We start from the raw sequence: 20,476 nt of genomic DNA on the forward strand, positions 1-20,476 counted from the left end.
AAATAAATAAATAAATAAATAAATAAATAAATGATAGGTTTTGGAGGGTTCAGAAACCCTGCCATGGCAGCCATCAACACATGAAAGATACTATCTGCTCTTCTCAAAGCGTTTCTGTGATCAAGATATCAATGAGTTTCTGAGGGGACATCAAAGTGGTCCATAGCACCCATGGGAGATGGGACCTTTCCTGTCATCTCTATCAGAGAGCCCAAGGATGGCAGGGACAGTAAGATTACTGTGGAGGTTGACAGTTGGAGGAAGTTGAATTGTGGAGACACAGCCTAGCCTCCTAGTTTCTTTTCTTGGGAGAGAGCAGACTTTTCCCAGCAGTGGAAGATCCGTACAGTAGACGAGTCTACAAGTTGACTTTTACCACTCGGTGCTTGATTTGTCTTTGAAAAGACCCAGCAGTGAGCTTTACATCCCAAGGAAATGCTGAAATTCTTTTGAATTGTCGAAGCTAGTAAATTGGATTTTATTCTGTCACATATTTGTAAATTTTATTTTTATTATGTTTGTTCATTTGTGTGTAGGAGGCAGAGCATAGTTTGTAGGAGTCTGTTCTGTCCTACCATGTGGGTCCCAGCGACCAAATTTAGATCTTCAACCTTGGTAGCAAGCACCTTTACCCAACGAGACATATCACCAGCCCTCGGTCACATATACTGAAGAAAAGTACACTGCCAAACATTTTCCCGCCCTCTAACAGCTGCTTCAATATTCTTGGGGGCCGTTTTTATATAAATAGAATTTTTGAAATGTGATTTATTTGAATATTAACTTTTTTCCAATAAAGAATAAAATAATCATGAGTGTGTGTGTGTGTGTGTGTGTGTGTGTGTGTGTGTGTGTATGTGTGTGTGAACATGGCAATGTGTATGCCACACTGTGCATCTAAAGGTCAGAGGACCATTTTCAGGAGTTGGTTTTCTTCTTCCAAGAGTCTCTCTTGTTTCTGTCACGCTGAATACTCAAGACCTGCTGGCCTGTAAGCCTCTGAGTTTCTAGGCACTCCTCTGTGTCTGCCTCCCATCCTGCCGTAGGAATGCTAACCCCAAAATGAGACTTTGCAGGGTTGTGGCAGTTTGTATGCTGTGAACTACAAAATACTGCTGTAAGAAGCCAGGTATGGTTATGTGCAAAATACTCAAGAGGCTATGGGAGGTTGCTTGGCCTGAAATGAAGGTTTTGTGCGTGGTAAGCAGTAATTTTCATTCTCTCCTGGTTTTCTGTTTAAAGGGATGAGTGTGCATTCCATGAAGATTTGAGATCATAGCTTTGAGGGCAAGAGGCTGCCATGGAGACTGACATCAGTACTGTGCCACCTCCCCACCTCCTGCCCAAGGGCCAAGTACAGCTCTTTTTACTAGCTGGTTCTAAACTCTCTAGAGCACTGGTTCTCAAATGCTTCCTTCCAAATGCTGCACCCCTTTAATACAGTTCCTCATGTTGTGGTGATCCCCCCACCATAAAATTATTTTTGTTGCTACTTCATAATTGTAATTTTGGTACTGTTATGAATTGTAATGTAAATATCTGATATGCAGGATATCTGATATGCGACTCCTGTATGAGGATCATCTGACTCCCCCCAAAAGGGTTGAGACCCGAAGGTTGAGAATCACTGCTCTAGAGGTTTAACTATTTAGAATTATTTTTTAAAAATTGTGCTGTTGTTGCTCCTTCACCCTAAGAAGGAACAAAGCCAAGTTTAGGGACTTCTTCCTGCTAAGGGAGCTCTTTGTGGAATTGCCTGGATATGCCAGGGCAGCATATCAAGACTGTCTCAGAACGTCCAGATAAATAAACCATACACATACATAGACATATAGTGTTGAAAGAAATTAAAGACAAAAATAAATGGACAGACAATTTTTATTAAGTGGAGGGGAAGGCAGTATAAAGATATTAATGAGTCTGGTGGTAGTGGTGGCATACACCTTTAATCCCAACACTCGGGAGGCAGAGGTAGGCAGTCTCTGAGTTCAAGGCCAGCTTGGTCTACAGAGAGAGAGAGTTCCAGGACAGCTAGAGCTACATAGTGAAACCCTGTCTTGAAAAACCAAAAAATAAAAACCAAAACCAAACCAAACCAAAACCCAAACAATCCCCACCCAAAAGAGAGTATAAATTGTAAGCCTTAGAAGAAAACAGGAGAAAAATCATATTGATTTAACAAGTATTTCTTGGATCTGACACTAAAAATACAAGCAACAAGAGAAAAAAAATAAATGTGACTTCATCAAAATGAAAAGTTTTGGTTGAGTGTGGTGGTGTACAATTATAATCCTAGCACTCAGAGGTAGGAGAAAGGGGATCCCAAGTTCTAGGCCAGCCTATGCTATACAATGAGATCCTATCTCAAAAAACAAAAACAAAACTTTTTATGTGTTAAAGAATATTTTCAAGAAAATGAAAAGTCAACCTACAAAAATTGGAGGCAATATTTGCAAGTAATATATCTGTTAATGAATTAATATTTAGAATATGTAAAGAAACTTCAAAACTTAACCACAGGAAAAAACCAAACTACCCAATTAAAAGAAATAGGCAAAGAACTTTAATGGACGTCTCTCCAAAGAAGATGCACAAATGGCTGGTAACTATGTGTTTACATGAACAGATGTTCAACATCACAAATTGCCAGGAAAATGCAAATCCAAACTCAGGATTCTACTTCACATTTGCTAGGATTACATGATTGATCTCAGTTCTGCTTCAAAGGCTTGGATATTTACTCAGTGTTGTCCCATCTGGTAACAAAACCCAAGTTTGGATGTGGTAGTGTTCATCTTAGACAAATTCTGAAACTGCCCCATCATACCTCAGTTTATGAGAGAGGGCCCATCACCTTTTAAACAAAAGTTTCCTTGAATCCATATCTACTGTGCTAGTTTCTTGATCAGCTTGACATAAACCAGAATCATCTGAGGAGAGGGAACCCATAGGATCAGGCATTTTCTTGATTAATGGTTGATGAGGGAGGGCCCAGTTCACTGTGGGGAAGTACTACACCTGGGCAGGTGGGCCTGGGTATAAGAAAACAGGCTGAGCAAGCCATAAGGAGCAAACCAGTGATCAGTGTTCTTCCATGGCTTCTGCTTCAGCTCCTGCCTCTAGGTTCCTGCCTTGAGTTCCTGTTCTGACTTCCCTCAGTGATGGAGAGCCTGAAAGATATAAGCTGAAATAAACCTTTTCCTCCCCAAGTTGGTTTTGGTCACTGTGTTTTGTCACAGCAATAGAAATCAAACTAAGACATGTACTGGTATTCAAATGATAGATAAATGGCCCCTGTATAAATAGGAACTGGCCTTGTTTTTTTATATAGTATTAGAACTCACGCATCCAAATCAAAGCTGTACTTACCAGCAGTGAAAGCACGTTTGCAAGGATATATAGCTGGTTCCTAAAACTTTTGCACAAATGTATTCACTGGACTTACTTTTTCCAGAAAGAGTATCTCTGCTAGGCAGTGGTGGTGCATGCCCTTAATCCCAGCATTCAGGAGGCAGAAGCAGGTGGATCTCTGTGAGTTTGAGGCCAGCCTGGTCTACAAAGTGAGTTCCAGGATAGCCAGGGCAACACAGAGAAACCCTGTCTTGAAAAACAAAACAAAACAAAAGAGCATCTCCATCTTTTCACCCTTCTTTTTCATCATGCATGGTTCCAATAGACCCTTCACCACCAAAGTTCAGCCACTCACAGGTGGTGAGATTCCGCCCTTCTGATGAGTATAGAACCACATGGGAACTTGAGACACTCTTAACCAGGGTCCACAGAAGGTACAAGTGTGACAGGCACAGAGGCAGGCAGTGCTGGATCCTTGTATATAAGATGAGGAATGGATGAAAAAGTACTTTAGCATCACTAAGATTAAGAGCCAGATGGGACCGTATGGTGCCCTGCCTGTCAAGGAAATCAGAGTCTTGTAGGAAGGCAGCTGGTAAAGACAGGTAGATGGGCACCAGAAGGAATGGTACAAGGCCCTCTATCATTTTGAGCTAGAAGACAGTGAAGGCAGAGGCTCTGGAGAGGTAGAGGCCTCACTCAGTCCCACAGGATAATGCAGCCCAGGGCTCCTCAGAGGCAGAATAATGTCAGTTCACACAGCCTCACCATGAAATGATCTGAGTGTGTAGTCCCTGTTTTTCCTGAGGTGTCTCAGTACCTCACTCTGGGGTCACACACAGAAGAGGCACATCTGTGACTTTACCCTAGCAGCTGCCTCAGCAGGAGGCTCATCTTGAAGCAAGGGACCTGACTGTGAGACTGTACTTTTGACCTTTCCAAGCCAGCCTGGTGAGAGAGAGGCTCCCTGGGCGGGGACACTTCAGCACATCACAGAACTTGGGTTATACACACCAAGCTTGCCCTTTGGTAAAGCCACAAGGGACACAGATTGGGAGGCTTTATAGAGGATTTATAAATCAATGAAGCATCATTTCTAAGTTTGGTTTAGCGGCAGAATCCATTAACCTTATATTCACCCTCTCCCTTCCTCTAATAGTACCAGTAAGGGGTTCAAAAGCATGGCAACTTATTCTCAGGGTCAGCACGTTTATTTCAGTTACTGGGATTTTGAGTTTTTCAACCAAATGATACTCTGATTAGAAGGAACAACCCCAAAAGAATCCTCCTTTATTCTTGCTTTTCTGGAAAGCCACGCCTGCTGAAGCCACGAAGGAATCAAGGCTGACAGAGCACCTCAGTCAATTCTTATTTTTCTTTTCATAAAAGAATTTCCATCAAATGGGAACAAAGTTGTGTCTGACTGATTCCGGGACCAAGGCCACTCAGTGTGGCCTCCCTTATTTAGTCTGGTCTCCAAGCCAGACAAGAGCAAAGTTCATTTCTTTTGACACGTAAATTGTCAAATCCTAAAATAAAACCTGATATATGGTAGAAACCCAGTCCTCCAGGGAGCACTGGGCAAACCTTCTTGCTAGCCATGAGCTGGGATGGATAAAAACTAATACAACAGGGACCGTGGCTGCAAAATGGTGACCTTCTCAGTGCTGTGCTAATGGCCAGGAGCTGGAATGAACAGGATAAGGCAATCGTGCACCGTCCACCATGTAGTCCTAATATTGTTGCCATAGCATTTGTTTCATTCAGAAAAGACTACCTGGACCTGGGCCAGGATTTCCTCAAGCCCTGACCCTGACAGCAGTGTTCATACTCTCTGGAGCATGGTTCACTTCCCTACCCACTGCTGCCATCCTCCAGTCCTAAGGCAGCCCTGCTGAGGTGCTCACAGCGGGTTGGCTTCTTGGCTGCCATATCTACACTTGGATGCTGTATATACAGACTTCAGAGGCGCCAGCACTAGAAGGCGGAAGAGTACTGGTTTAGCATTTTGCATTCAGCGACATTCTTTTGGTGAGTCTGGGGAAGAAAACAGCCAAATTATCTCCCCAGTCAGCAAGTGTGGGCAGTAGCCCAGAGTTATCAGAACAAAGAAATAGCATTCAGGGCACTCCAGGCCAACTCGGAGAAAGAAGAAAATGGGGTTTCGGTGGGTAGGAAGCGCATTGGGTAACAGGTCCAGTAATATGCAGTGAACTTCCTGGATCGTTGTTGCTCTTAATGGGGTAGGAGTAGCCTCTATGAAGCAGGTGTTCACACAGCTGTTGTTGCCTCCTGCTTCAGCTTTCTGACATTCTTTGTGAACGTTAACTGCAGAAGTTCCATGTCCGTTGAAGAGACAAACCTTTAACTTCTTGGTCCTGCTTTATGGGTTCTTTTCTACAGCCCCTGTCTATACCCTTCCCTTAAAAGGAAGGGTACAGCTAAGTGTGGTGGCACATGCATTGAGTCCTAGCGCTCGGGAGGGGGAAGTAGGTGGATTTCTGAGTTGGAGGCCAGCCTGGTCTACAAAGTGAGGTCAGGACAGCCAGGGCTATAGAGAAACCCTGTTTTGAAAAACAAACAAACAAAAACAAAGCCAAAAGGCAGACAGCAGAGCCTGAAGAAGGTTCAGAAAGTGCCCTCTGACCAGGCTACAGACTCCAGCACAGTCCTTTCTACAACTTGAAGTCTAAGTAAAGCCACATGGTCTAAATGCCATTTCTCAAGATTGACAAGGGCCTGAGTTGTCTCACACACCATTTTGGAAGCTAAGAGGAAGTAAATGATCAAGACACCCACACTGACAGTCCAGCTTAAGTGCTAGCAGAGGATGGCCACACACTCTGGGTGGTGTGATACCTGTACCCTAGTGCCAAGGAGGAGGATGCATCTGCCCCTCACCACACAGTGACAGTCTCTGCATACAGGGCAGTGAGAGTGCACGCCTAGAGGAAAGTGCAGGGTCTGCCTCTCACTGCCCAGCTATAGAGCACCAGCGGAGGCTGCAGTCTACAGCAGTGGTCCTTAGACTTGGTTATATGTCTGTTTCACAATGAGGCTTTCCAGAATGATGGCTGAGTGCCTCCATTCATCAGTTCAGAACCTCTGGATATGTGTGTTCTAGACACTCTCCAGAAAGGTCTCATGCTGGGGACTGCTAGCTTAGAGGAAGCTCCCCAGTGCTGGACTCTGGTGATGTGGTAGTGTTACAGTCTAGGCGTCTTGATCAAGTTCGTTTTCTCTGCCAGTTAAAGAATTAAACGGCAGGAAAAACCTCAAGTGCAGCAGGTAGCAGTAGAGACGTCTCAAGCACTGCAAACAGAATCAGCATTTAAAGGAAGCGGTTTATTGTGGGTGAGGAAACACACAGAGTGAAAGACTCCCTGCCAAGCAGAGGGGTTCTCAGAAAGTCGAAAATTCAGTCTCTTCTTGAGGGCTGGGTTATTTTATTTTGTTTTGTTTTTGTTTTTCGAGACAGAGGTTCTCTGTGTAGACCTGGCTGTCTTGGAACTCACTCTGTAGACCAGGTTGGCCTCGAACTCACAGAGATCAGCCTGCCTCTGCCTCCTGAGTGCTGGGGTTAAAGGTGTGAGCCACCACCTCCAGAGGGCTGTATCAGCAGGGGGCCTGATGGTGGGAGACAAAAGCTGCCAGGCTTTTGTCTTAAGTCAGAAGGTTAAGGTAGAAGCTGGCAATCTTGGAAGTTCACTACCTTTATTACCTAGCCATGACCCCTATCCCTGTCTGTCTGCCTGTCAGAGTCTGTCTAACTCCTGGTCCCTCATTAGAAAAAGGTGAAAGAGAGTATTCCCTGCCATCGTGGGGGCTCACAGCCCAGAGAAAAAAGGCATCAAGTAACCGAGGGTCTAGTTCTGATCCCAAGCCCATTTCTTCTGAGTCTTATGTTTCCTGTTAGCAGACCCCAGTTCTCTGTTCTCCCCAACCAGAGAGCCCATTGATCTAGCTATACTTTTTCTTTCTTTCTGGGTGATTTAAAATGGATCTCTCTCTCTCTCTCTCTCTCTCTCTCTCTCTCTCTCTCTCTCTCTCTCTCTCTCTCTCTGTGTGTGTGTGTGTGTGTGTGTGTGTGTGTGTGTGTGTGTGTGTGTGTGTGTGTGTGTGTGTTTGGTTATGAATATGTGCATCTGAGTTGCAAATGCCCATGGAGGACTGAAGAGGGTGTTGGATCCTCTGAAGTGGGAGTTGTGAGCTGCTGCTTGACCTGGGTATTGGGAACCAAACTGGGATCCTCTGGAAGAGCAGTAATGCTGCCATAGTCACTGTTCTATTGTTGTGAAGAGACACCATGACCAAGGCAACTTTAAAGAAAGCCTTTAACTGGGGCCTTGCTTACAGTTTTAGAGGTTTAGTCCATTGTCATCATGGTGGGGAAATGGTGGCACACATGTTGCTGGAGCAGTAGCTGAGAGCTGCATTCTGATCCACAGACCTAGAGAGAGAGAGCCTGTGTCTGATAGGGCTTTTGAAACCTCAGAGTCCACCCCCAGTGACACACTTCCTCCAACAAGGTCATACCTCCTAATCTTGCTCAAATACTGCCACCCCCTGTGACTAAGCATTCAAATATATGAGCTTATGGGGACCATTCTTACTCAAACCACCACATGCCCTTTCTCCAGCCCCTGGATGATTTTTTTTCCTGTTTTTTCAAGACAGAGTCTCTCTGTGTGACCCTGGCTATCCTGAAGCTCTCTCTGTAGACCAGACTGGACTCAAACTCAGAGATCCACCTGTCTCTGCCTCTTGGGTGCTGGGATAAAGGTGTGTGCCACCACTGCCCGGCTTGGATGACGTTTTTTAAGTTGTTTTATGTATGTGTAACCAAGCGCACCGTTTTAGCCATTTGGAGCATACAGTCCTGCGGCATGAAGTGCACCCCCATTGTGCGACCGCCGCTACCCTCCATCGCACAACTCGCTCATCTTCCCAAACAGAAACTCTGAACTTACTGAACACAACTCCCCATTCAGTCCCTAGGCGTCCCACTCTGCCTCCTAACTGATGGTGACTACCCTAGATACCTCACAGGAGTGGGATCTTACATAGTTTGTCTTTTGAACCTGGCCTCTTTCACTCAGAGCAGTGTCTTCAAGGTTCACTGATGCTGTAGCAGGAGCCAGAGTTTCCTTCCTCTGTACGACTGACAAGTCTATTGTGTGTCCATTTTGTCTCTCCATTAACCTGTGGGTGGGTAACTAGTCAGCTTTCACCTTTAGAATAGTGTAGATAATTCTGCTGTGAACATGAGGATACATGTGCCTCTGGGAAAGGAAGTACCCAAAACAAAATTTATGGATTTTATGCTTAGTTTTTTGAGGATCTACAATACTGTTTCTATAATATCTGTACTATTTTACATTCTGAATAGAGAAGGGTTCCAGTTGCTCCGCATCTTTACCAACACTTATTATTTTATGTTTTTAAAATAATAATTAGAATGGAGAGATGACCCGGTGGTTGTTAAGAGCACAGACTGCTCTTCCAGAGGACCAGGATTCAATTCTCAACACCCATATGGTACCTAACAGCCATCTGTAACTCTAGTTGCAGGGGATCTGATGCCTAGGTACTGCATACATGTGTTACAAAGACATTCATGCAGGCAAAGTACTCAGAAACAATAAAATAAAATAAAATCTAAAAAAAAAGTTTTTGTTGTTATAGTAGTGTTAGGGACTAGACCCAGAGCCTCACAAATGCTAGGCAAGCTTTTTACCACTGAACTATGTCTCTAGTCCAAAGATACACAGTCCAAGACATCTCTTACTCATAATCTTGTTGCCTCATCCTCATCAGTATTTACCACAACTGGCTTATTGCAGTTGTGACCTGTATTTCCCTAATGTAAATATATTTGATTATATATTTCTTATATGATCATTTATATAATATTATATAATGATATAAATATATTTCTTCTTGGGAGAAGTGCCAATTTGGATTCTTTCCTCTATTTTTGTTGTTGTTATTTGTTTGAGATTCTATAGCCCAACCTGGCTTCAAACTCATGATCCTCCTGTCTCACCCTTCTTAGGATTATAGACATATGCCATCATGTCTGGCACCCTTTCTCTTTCATTCATATATATATCAATATATATAGTAGTTTTGTTGTTGAGTTGCAGGGTCCCTTATATTCTGGACATTTACATTTTTTCATATGTATGATTTTTCAAAGACTTTCCCCCGTTCTGTAGGTTGCCTTTCTAATCTGTTTTTGTCTTTCATGCATGGAGAGGGCAGGGTTTGGTGTGCTGAGATCAGATCGAGGGTCTGTGAAGGTAGTTACCTGCTGCTCAGCTCTGCCCCAGAAGTTCTTAATATGGATTAATCCAGTGTCTTTATTTTCCCTTTTGTTGCCGGGGCCATTAGTGTTAGACCCACGAAATCATTGTCAAATTATGTGTCATGGAGCTTTGCCCCTGCTTTCTTCTAAGAGTCCTACAGTTTTCAACACTTGTGTTCCTATCTTTAATAAATTTAGAGTTGATATAATATAAGAAAAGTGTACAACTTCATCCTTTTGCATATGGAATGCCATTTTTAAAACAATTATTTTACTATGTTTTGCCTGCATGCTTGTCTGTGTGCCATGTGCATGCCTCATGCCCAGGGAGGTCAGAGGAGGCCATTTGATCTCCTGGAACTGGAGTTACAGGTGTTTGTGATGCACCACGAGGATGCTGAGAATGGAACCTGGGTTCTCTGGACGAGTAGCCAGTGTTACCAACCACCATCCCTCCAGCCCCGAGAGCCATTTTTTTCAATACCAGGGTTGTCCTTTCTCCATTAAATGATCAAAAGGTTGTTACGTGTCAAGGACCAGCACCATGTGTTTCAGTTAATGAGCTTTATGTCATTGTGACAGATGGTGTCAGTTCAAGGTCAGTCGGCTCTGTTGGTGGGAAATACGTGGGTGAGCAAAACTGCTCCCTGTGGCATCCAGGAAGCAAAGAGTTCCCCAAATCCTCTCCAAGAGCATGTTCCTAATGACCTAACTACCTTTCACACAGCTCAGCCTCCTACAGGTGCCACCACCTCCCAGTGGTACCAGAGACTGACAACCAAGCTCTTAGCCTCAGGTTTTTGTGGGGTGGAGGGAGGGGGGATTAAGATCCAAACCATGATGCCATACCCGCAGCAGCTTACTGGATTTTCCCTTCTTCCTTCTTCTCTTCTGAGATGCAGTTTTAACTACAGCAGTTGGTTTTTCATAATTATAATAGCGGATATCCGTAGAGGACAGGCTGTGTGCCAAGCTGTATTCTAAAGGTTTACACACATTAGGCCATTCTGATAGACTGTATGCTCAAGGCTTACCAGGTTTGGCACCTTCAGGCTGATTCACTTGCCCAGAGCTACACAACTAGTCAGTGGTGGAGCCTGTGTTCTGGCTCAGTGGTTTGGCCCTGGGATCTGGGGGCTCTAGTGACTCAGACCTCCTAGATACGGGATTTGGAGGCTAGACAACCTTGGGCTTAGAGTGCTCCTGGACGTTCTCTTTTGAAAGCAGCAGCCCCAGAAGTGATGCTTCTGGTCTCTTTCCATTTCCTTCCAGGGCTCCCTATTCCAGGAGATATATAAAGCAGTTTCTTTCTAATTTCACAGAGAAGGCCACGGATGGCTCCCTGCAGAGTGAGGATTGGACACTGAACATGGAGATCTGTGACATCATCAATGAGACAGAGGAAGGGTATGTTTTCCTGGGGAACTTCTCCATTTGGGCATGTCCTACACAGCTTGCCAGGGTTCAGTGTGGTGGGTTCAACTCTGGTGGGTTTGTTTGTTTGTTTTGTTTTATTATTACTATTATTTTCAAAATGTTTGATTTGGCCTTAATAAGCTGAAGTTCAGTACTTTGCCTTTTTCCTTCCCACCCCACCCTCCCGCCATGTCCCCAGTGGCAGTCCCCAGTTAGAGAAGTGACGTCTCCTTATCATCTACTTTGAATCATGGGTAGAAATGGAGCTTTTTGGCTACCTGTATTAATCATTACCTCTCCCTGCTCCTCCTCAGACTCTGCTTCCATGTTACAGACACAGGGGCCATCTCTACCCTGGGTTGCTTTCTAGGGTGCCATGGAAGAAGGCCCAGGGTGTAATCAGACACAGGAATGACAGAGGGGCACCCATGGCTCAGAGTAGCTGAGCATGCCTAGCATGGGTGGACTTAACCTGCAGCTTGCCCTCTTGCCTTTCTGCACTGCTGAGTTGGTTCTTGGTGTTATTATGTACTATATCTTCCTCCTCCTCTATAGCTCGGCTGTATTTGTACTTCTTATAGGCTAGTCTGGTTTGGGGTTTTGTCCACACCATAGACACCCCGTTTACTCTTACTATGCTCTTTTCCACTCCAGAGTGTTGAAGAGAACAGTTGGGGCTCAGGCAGCCTAGGCCTGTACATTGGTGCTGTTCCTACTCACTAGTTCTCTCAAGTCAGTCCTGATCCTTCATTCATCAGATCCTTACAAAGTGTCTGCCTTTTGCAGACACAGTTGTAAACAAGGAGGGCGCAGCAGTGAGCAAGACACAATCCCTCCCATTGGGGAGCTGCCAGACTGGAACAGGGAGGCAAAATGTAAACAGGACAAACCACATAAGCTGATCAGGTGGGCTGAGCACTATGGGAAGGATCTGGGCAGAGAGGTGGCATGGTCTGGCTTTAATTTTGAATAGTCATCCCATGTTCAGAATGGGCTCACCAGGGCAGGTCAAAGACAGAGCAGATAAACCAGTAGGGGTTTATTACAGTCATCCTGTTGTGGATTGATGGTAAGCTGGACTGGAATGGAGGTAAAGATGAGGGAGGTGTCATTAGATTCTGGTGAGATTCAGAAAATAAAGCTAATAGAATTTGCTAATGTGGGATTTGAGCAAAATGTCAAGGGTAACATCATGGTTTGGGACCTACAAAGCAGAAGGATGGAGCCGCTAGTGCTGAGGTGGGGCAGGCAGAGAACAGATCTTGATCTGAGCTTAAGTGACTGTGTGACCCACCCACTAGGCCTCATCTAGGGGTGCTGGGGGCTATGGCCCGGCCTGTGCCCAGTATGGCTGTCCCCAAGGGAAAAGTGCTGCAGATGCCTTCTAAAGGGGTCGGGTTTGAGCTCAGCTTCTAGACTGGCAGGAAAGAAGTGACTTGTACTCAGGGTAGCATAAGAAGGGATCCAGGTGGCCTGGGTCACGTGGTGAAGAGGGAGCTTTGGAAAGCAGGCTGGAAGAATGGCTTGGGTTGGCTTTTCTTCTGCACATTTCCCTGAAAAATGTCTTTGTTCTTCCCTCTACCTCCCATGCAGTTCCCGACGCATATTTCAGCAGGTGACTTGCTCACTAGCAAGCTTTCCAGAGCATTCTTAAATTTTTAGCATAAAACCCTCAACCACACACCTTTGCAGCCCTTCTTCAGGCTCTTCAGCCTCATTAATTTTTCTTTTAGCGCCTTGAATTCTCACATTTTTGTCCCCGCTCAAATATCTGATGTGCACTGAGCACAGAAAGCCCAAGAATCCTGGGATCTTCTTTCACGGTGTGAGAAACTGGGGACCTGCTTTCTCAGTCACAGCTCACGGAAGACCTGGCTGCGCATTTCCCAGTGGGCTAACCTCTTGTTCATGTGTGTTGGAATGACAGTGTGGTGATTCTTGAAGAGTTTCTGTGCTTGCCTCTGTTGTAAGGTGTCTGCTGAAATCTCTCCCACATGGGGGAAGAGAAAACAAAGCACCACACACACACACACACACACACACACACACACTCACACACACACACACTAGCACATACACACTCACACACACACACTCACACACACTCACACACACACACTTCCTTCTCCTTCCTGCTCCTGGCTCAGGGCTTCTCAGTGTTGTTCTCATGTTTTTCCAGCCAGTCTTCCTGTCCCTACGTGCTTCCCATCAGTTATTAGATCTCAACATAAATTTCACTGTTGACCCTTCCCTCTTGACTTGTCATATTATGTGGTATTAGACTTGGGCTACAAATCTTTGTGATGTCTTTTCATGTCTGCCTTGCCCCACAACCTACTAGTCTGTACACTTCATGAGGGCAGGAATTCTATATGTTACACTCACTATTTTATCTCTCCCACAACACAACTTACACGTTCTCTCTCTGTCTCTCTCTCTGTGTCTCTGTCTCTCTCTCTTTCTCTCTCTGTGTGTGTGGGGGGTCTCATGTATCTGAGGCTGACCTCAAAGGTGCTATATAGACCTTTAATTTCTGATCCTCCTGCTTTACCTCCTGAGTATTAGGATTATGGGTGTGCGCTATCACACCTGGTTTATGCAGTGCTAGGGACCAAACCCAGGGCTTCGTGTATGCTAGGCAAGCACTCTACCAATTGAGCCACATCTCAGCTCCATAATCAGCTCTTAATAAATATTTTAAAGTGTGTAAAGAATTGATGAAGTCTGATGAGAATGCAAGCATGTAAATATAATCATAACACAGCATGACCAGGACTGAGACAGAGACAGAGAAACAGAGCGAAAAGCTGCATAAAGCTACAGAGACAGACATGTGCAGGGACTCCCAGCCAGCCTGGGGGCCGTCTGAAGCAAAAGCCTTTTTTGAAGGAGGTGACACTTCAGTAGACTCTTACAGTATGCCTGAATTTTAGCAAGATGAGACAGGTGGATGACAGAGAGAAAGGTGGAACCTCTGGGCTGGAAAGCAGTGTATCAGGTGCATAGGAAGCATGGCAGTGTGGATTAAGGGGTGTGGAGCCTGGTGCCATCTACCTGGGCTAGAAGCTTATGTCACCACTCACTTATATAGCCCTGAGTGTGTTCCATCTCCCTGTGCCTCAGTTTCATCACACATAAAAATGGTTTGCCAATAGTGCCCATCTCATAGAGTTATAGTGAAGATTAGAGGAATAAATAATCCCCATATAGTAAGTGTAGTGTAGAGCATTAATAGGCAGGCTCTGATGAGGATCCAATGGTCTGGATCATTTCACAACCATTTTTCTTACACTGCAGCCTCTGAGCCAGAGTAACGTGGAAGATCCAGTCAATGCAGTAGAGAGGATGAGTGCTGAGGTGTGTGTTCCGGAGAAAAGCTGTGGCTGGAGACATAATGTGCAGCTGTCTGAGAGCCGCTGAAGATCTCCCCACTGCTGGAGAGAAGGGCTCGCAGGAGTCTGAGAAGGGTGTGGGCAGCCAGACTGGTCTTGAGGCCCCTGGGACTGCCCCATGGGGCCCCACCTTTCTACTGAGAGCTCCTGGTACTTGGCACCTCTCACACAAGCCCGTGTTTCCCTTGACTTAGCGGTTGTCCCTTCAGCCTTTGGTAGCTCCTTTGAATTTTGTGGTTTCTCCAACCCGACAGTAATGCTCTACTCTGACACTTCTCCCTCAGATCAGCAGAGAGAAATGCTTCTCTTTTGTTCTCAGATAGCACTAACTGAAGCATAGCTCTTGGGAAAGGATTTTCAGCTTAAACCTAACCAGCCTGCCTGCTATCTGATTGCCCTCCACCCATAATCTGGGAATGCCGACATACTGTCAGGCAGAAATACACCATCCTCCAGGGTAGTGCCTGTTTTTCTCATCATGGAAATCTAAGAAGAGATGAAAGAGAGCATGTAGAGAGAGGGTACAGCTTGTCAGCCTGGGACAATGGTGAGCAGAGCCTGCAGAGAGGAAGTCAGTCTTCTCTAGCCATTAAGTTGCCTGCTCTCTTCAGCCCAGCCCATCCAAGCAGAGAGCTGCTCAAATGCTGTGTTTATAAAATCTGCATCCCTGTGGAAGTTACCCATATTGTATGTCTTAGATAGGGTTTCTATTGCGGCAACAAAACACCGTGACCAAAAAGCAAGTTGGGGAGGAAAGGGTTTATTTGGCTTACACTTCCACATTGCTGTTCATCACCAAAGGAACTCAGGACAGGACTGCAAACAGGGAAGAATCCTGGAGGCAGGAGCTGACGCAGAGGCCATGGAAGAGTGCTGCTTACTGGCTTGCTCAGTCTGCTTTCTTATAGAACCCAGGACCACTAGTTCAGGGATGGCACCACCCACAATGGGCCCTCCCCCATTGATCACTAATTGAGAAAATGCCTTACAGCTGGATCTCATGGAGGCATTTCCTCAACTGAGGCTCCTTCCTCTCTGATGATTCTAGCTTGTCAAGTTGGCACACAAAACCAGCCAGCACTGTAGAACCCCTGGTTTAGGGCCCATTCCTGTCTCCTCATCCCTTAGACTCAGATGCCAAGAATTCAGGTAGAGCAACTGTGTTTTAAGTTGGAGATAGGAAATAAGAGGTTTGAGTCCTGAATGTTTTTATTATATATATATATATATATATATATATATATCTGTGTGGGCACTGCATATAAATGTGAGGAGTCCAGAAGGGCTGGGCCCTCTGGAGCTAGAGTTACAAGTGCTGACTTGTAACTGCTGACTAAGTACCCAACAGATGTAAGTACTGGTAACTGTAGCTCGGTCCTCTGCAAGAACAGTACATGCTGTTAACAATGGAGCCTCTTGTAGCTAGAGTTTTCCTGCCTGGCCCACAGTCAGGACAAATCTCTCTCACCTGCCTGGCCCACAGTCACTCAGACCCGACCAAGTAAACACAGAGACTTATATTGGTTACAAACTGTATGGCCGTGGCAGGCTTCTTGTTAACTGTTCTTACAGCTTAAATTAATCTATTTCCATTAATCTATACCTTGCCACATGGCTCGTGGCTTACCGGCATCTTCACATGCTGTTTGTCATCGTGGCGGCTGGCAGTGTCTCTCTGACTCAGCCTTCCACTTCCCAGCTTTATTCTCCTCCTTGTCCCGCCTACACTTCCTGCCTAGCCAATGGCCAATCAGTGTTTTATTTATTGACTAATTAGCAACACATTTGCCATACAGAACATCCCACAGCACTCCCCCCCCTTTTTTTTTCCCAAAGGGAAGGTTTTAACCTTAACAAAGTAAAATTACATATAATTTGGGAATTTGGGCGTAGCTTCTCTTACTACTTCCTGCTGGAGGGGGGCGCTGTATCTTATGGGGATACAAAGAAAATTTTAGAATTATAGAATAGTCCATGAGGGTGTATCATCTAAGCCAGTTGCCTTCAAATCATTCTGGATGTTGGATCATCTGGGCCATGGTGTCATCAGAGACCTTTCAGGGGGTCTTGGCTGGTCAAACCTGATGTATCTTAATCTGGAACAAATCCATAGCCTTTGGCTTTCTGTGGAAACAAAAGCAGAGTTTCCTTTCCAAAGCAACATATCCTTATATCCAAATTTTGAAGTCAAGGTACCTTTAAAATATACATTTTGGCATAACTCAACAGCTTTTACAATCAAATGTTTTTCTGCAGTTAAAAGTCCCAAAGACAACACAATGCAGATTCTCTGTGTAATATCCATTTTTACGTGGCTTATTTTTTATACTACCTTTACTGTCTCTTTAAAGACTTTATTTTTTAAAACTATGTATTTGTTTCTATAACTCTATATATCACCTTTTTTGTCTCTTTCAAGCCTACGTATCTTTTATACACATTGTAAACTATTACATCTGAATCTGTCTTATTGTGAATCTATTGCTTTAAACTGCAGCAGCTGTGGCTGCTGGCTCCGCCCACCTCAGCTTCCCAACATGGTGGTGGTTCGTTTTCCACCAGCTCTGGGAGCTATCGTGGGTCTCTATGCTTTTATCCAAGCAGTGTGTAGCCCAGAAACCTCTTCTTTTGTTTTGTGCTAGCAAAGGCTAAATCCACCATACAGCTTAATGTGCCACTTGCAGAGGCCTCATTCCCATCATACTGCAGGTTGAGCGCACACACCAGGAACCCACAAGTAGCTCAAACCGGCAGCTGCCGCTCATTTGAGAGAGACAATTAGGAACTGTTTTTAGCTCCGTTTTAGAATCTTTTTTCTCAGGTTTTAGGTGGAAAGTCTTGCCACCACGTTGGGCGCCATTTGTAGCTAGAGTTTTCCTGCCTGGCCCACAGTCAGGACAGCCTCTCTTTAACTCCAGTTTGTTATTTGTTTAAAGCTTTCTTCCAGAAGCCTTATGGCTTTCTCTCTATATGAGGCTGACTAGCAGATCGTCCATCCTCCTTTGCCTTAACTTCTTCATGCATATTTGACAGGACATTTTTGTGTATGAGACAGTACACATGTTAGAAGCACAGGCGTGAGAGCCCCTGACCTCCAAACATTTGCCTAAGGGAAGGCCAAAGCCAGTGACATGCCCTTTGTTGGCTGGAGCGCACTGGAACAGCAAGGGGCTGAGTCATATGGGAGTTCTAATTTCTGTTTGTGAAGAACTACTGATCCTCATAGTGGACTAATTTACGTTCCTACCAACAGCATGTCAGGACTCCACCCCCTCCCAACATTTCTAGCATTTTTTGTTTCTTTTTATTTTAAATTGTATTTTTATTAGTATTGGGTTGTGTGCATCACACACATTCCACAACGAGCCTGTGGAAGTCAGACGACAGCTTTGTGGAGTGTGTTCTCTCCTCATTCCTTTATGTGGGTTCCAGGAATTGAACTTAATTTGTCAGTGTACACAGCAAGTGCCTTTACGCACAGAGCCATCTCGTTGGCCCTGTTTCTTTTCCCAGCAATAGTCGTTCTGACTCAGGTGGGATGGAATCTCAATGTCCTTTTGATTTGTTTCCCTCGTAGCTAAACATGTCAAACATGTATTCATGTAATTATTGGTTGCTTATAGTTTTTCTTTTAAGAACTGTCCATTCGGGTCATTTGAATGATTTTTCCTCTGTTGTTTGTTTGTTTATTTATTTGTCTGTTCTAGATTAATTAATTCCCTCTAAGATGTATAGCTGGCAAAGATTTTCTCCTATTCTAGAGGCTGTCTCTTGACTCTGATTACCGTTTCATTTACTGTGCAGAAATGTTTTAAATTTCGTGCAGTCTCATTTGTAAATACTTGTAATTGTTAAAACTCCTGCCTGTGACTGTCTCTTGAAGGACGTCCCCTGAGCTTCCCACTGGCAGTCTCAGGTCTCGCTTTACAGTCTTTGATCCATTTTGATCTTTGTGCAGGGTGAGAGACAGAGATTGAATTTCATTCTTCTACGTGTGGATATCCAGTTTCCCCGGGGCCGTTTGTTGAAAATGCTGGCTTTTCTCTAGTGTGTGTTTTGGGCACCTTTGTTAAGAATCAAATGTCTAGCCAGGCGTGGTGGCGCACACCTTTTATCCAGCACTCGGGCAGCAGAGGCAGGATCTCTGAGTTTGAGGCCAGCCTGGTCTACAGAGCAAGTTCCATGACAGACAGAGTTACACAGAGAAACCCTATATTGAGAGAAAATAAAAAAGAATCAGGTGCTGTATGTGGTGGGTTATTCTAGGTGTGTGGTATCTGTCAGTGTGTGTCTGGGCCAGTGCTGTTCTTGTTCCCAAGGCTCTGCAGTCATTTGGACCTGGGAATTCTGACACGCTAGCATTGTTTGTTTTTTCTTCCCCCAGGACTGCTTTGGCTAGCCAGGGCCTATTAGGATCATTTTTCCTGTTCCTGCAAAGAATATTATTGTAATTTTGATCAGGATTACATTGAATTTATAGATCATGTTAGACAATAGGACCTTTTCCATGATATTAACTCTGACAATACAAGAACATGGGAGTTCTTTCCATCTTCTAGTGTCTTTCATTTTTTCCTCAGTGTTTTTATTATAGAGATCTTATGCTTCATTGTTAGAACTATTTCTGTTTTGTTTTTAAGGCTACTGTGAGTAGAATTGTCTTTTTTTTTTTTTTTAGCATGTTCATCATTGCCTTACTATAATTTTTTTTTTCCAAGACAGGGTTTCTCTGTGTAGCTTTAGAGCCTGTCCTGGAACTCGCTCTGTAGACCAGGCTGGCCTTGAACTCACAGAGATCTTCCTGGCTCTGCCTCCCGAGTGCTGGGATTAAAGGCGTGTGCACCACCACCTCCCGGCGTTGCCTTACCATAATTTTTTAAATGTTGACTTTGTAGCTGATACTTTACTAAAAGTGTTGTTAGATCTAAGAGTTTTCTGGCAGTCTTCAGGGTCTTTTTAGTTTTTGTTGTTGTTGTTGTTTTTGAGACAGGGTCTCACTATGTATCCCTGGCTGACTTAGTATTCACTCTGTAGCCCAGGCTGACCTCCACCTAACAGAGATCCACCTGCCTCTGCTTCCCAAGTGCTGGGGTTAAAGGCGTGCGCCACCACGCCTGGCCCAGGATTTTATATATAAGATCATATCATCTCCATATAGAATAATCTGCCACCACGCCCAACCCAGGATTTTATATATAAGATCATATCATCTCCATAAAGAATAATCTGACTTCTTCCTTTCCTATTTGTATCTAGTTTGTTTCTTTTTGAAAATCCAAGTACTATACTGAATGAGTCCAGAGAATGTAGACATCTTTGTCTCAATACTGATTTTAGAAGAAATGCTTTCTGGTTTTCTCTGTTCAAGTATGATGTTGTGTGTAGATTTATTACATATACAGCCTTTATTTTGTTGAGATATGATCCCTCTATTCCTGCTTCTTCAGGGCTTTTTCAATGAAAAGATGTTGAATTTTGTCAAAGACTTTTTTTTCCCATCTATTGAGACAATCATATGATTTTTGTCCTTGATTCTATTTATTCTTATGCATATGTCTTTTAAGTTTGGTCCATAAAAATGTACAAGAAGTTTCTTTATTCTTCTTTGCAGCTGCATAAAAGCCATGATGTAATTAGCCCTGCTTCCTTTTGTAGACATGTGTATTTCTCCAGTCCCTTCCATTTACAAACGTGTTGCGGTGAACAACCTTGATACCTGTGCTGGTTCGCACTGGGCTAGTGCCCTGATGAGGCTTGTGGATCATAGTAGATCTGTCCTTTTCACAGGCCAAAGGACGCCATTCGAGCGCTAAAGAAGCGGCTCAGCGGGAACCGGAACTACAGAGAAGTGATGTTGGCCCTGACGGTGAGCATTGTTTCCCGGTAGTGAAAGCTTAGGACGTGTGCACAGACTTACTCTTCCTAGGAGCCCCCTCTGCCCACTCAAATGGGCTTCCAGCATGTAGCGCGTGTTGTCATGGTTCAGCAGCATCTTCCAAGGGACCGTTGG

General features: G+C 44.5%; 1 protein-coding gene across 9 annotated transcripts in view; it reads left to right on the forward strand.

Annotated features, from left to right (window-relative positions):
• Nucleotides 1-20,476, forward strand: part of Tom1l2 (target of myb1 like 2 membrane trafficking protein) — a 127,865-nt gene that overhangs the window by 57,865 nt on the left and 49,524 nt on the right. For 7 of the 9 annotated variants that reach the window (XM_052757310.1, XM_052757304.1, XM_052757306.1 and 4 more), the window contains 2 exons: nt 10,981-11,065; nt 20,254-20,332. In XM_052757310.1, the coding sequence (XP_052613270.1) occupies nt 10,981-11,065; nt 20,254-20,332 (164 nt within the window). Of the gene's footprint in view, nt 1-10,980; nt 11,066-20,253; nt 20,333-20,476 lie in introns of those variants that run through there. The other 2 variants (XM_052757311.1, XM_052757309.1) reach the window with 1 other exon arrangement.

Source organism: Peromyscus californicus, unplaced genomic scaffold (assembly GCF_007827085.1).
Source record: "Peromyscus californicus insignis strain IS unplaced genomic scaffold, ASM782708v3 Scaffold_3__1_contigs__length_106647218, whole genome shotgun sequence".
Lineage (NCBI taxonomy): Eukaryota > Metazoa > Chordata > Mammalia > Rodentia > Cricetidae > Peromyscus > Peromyscus californicus.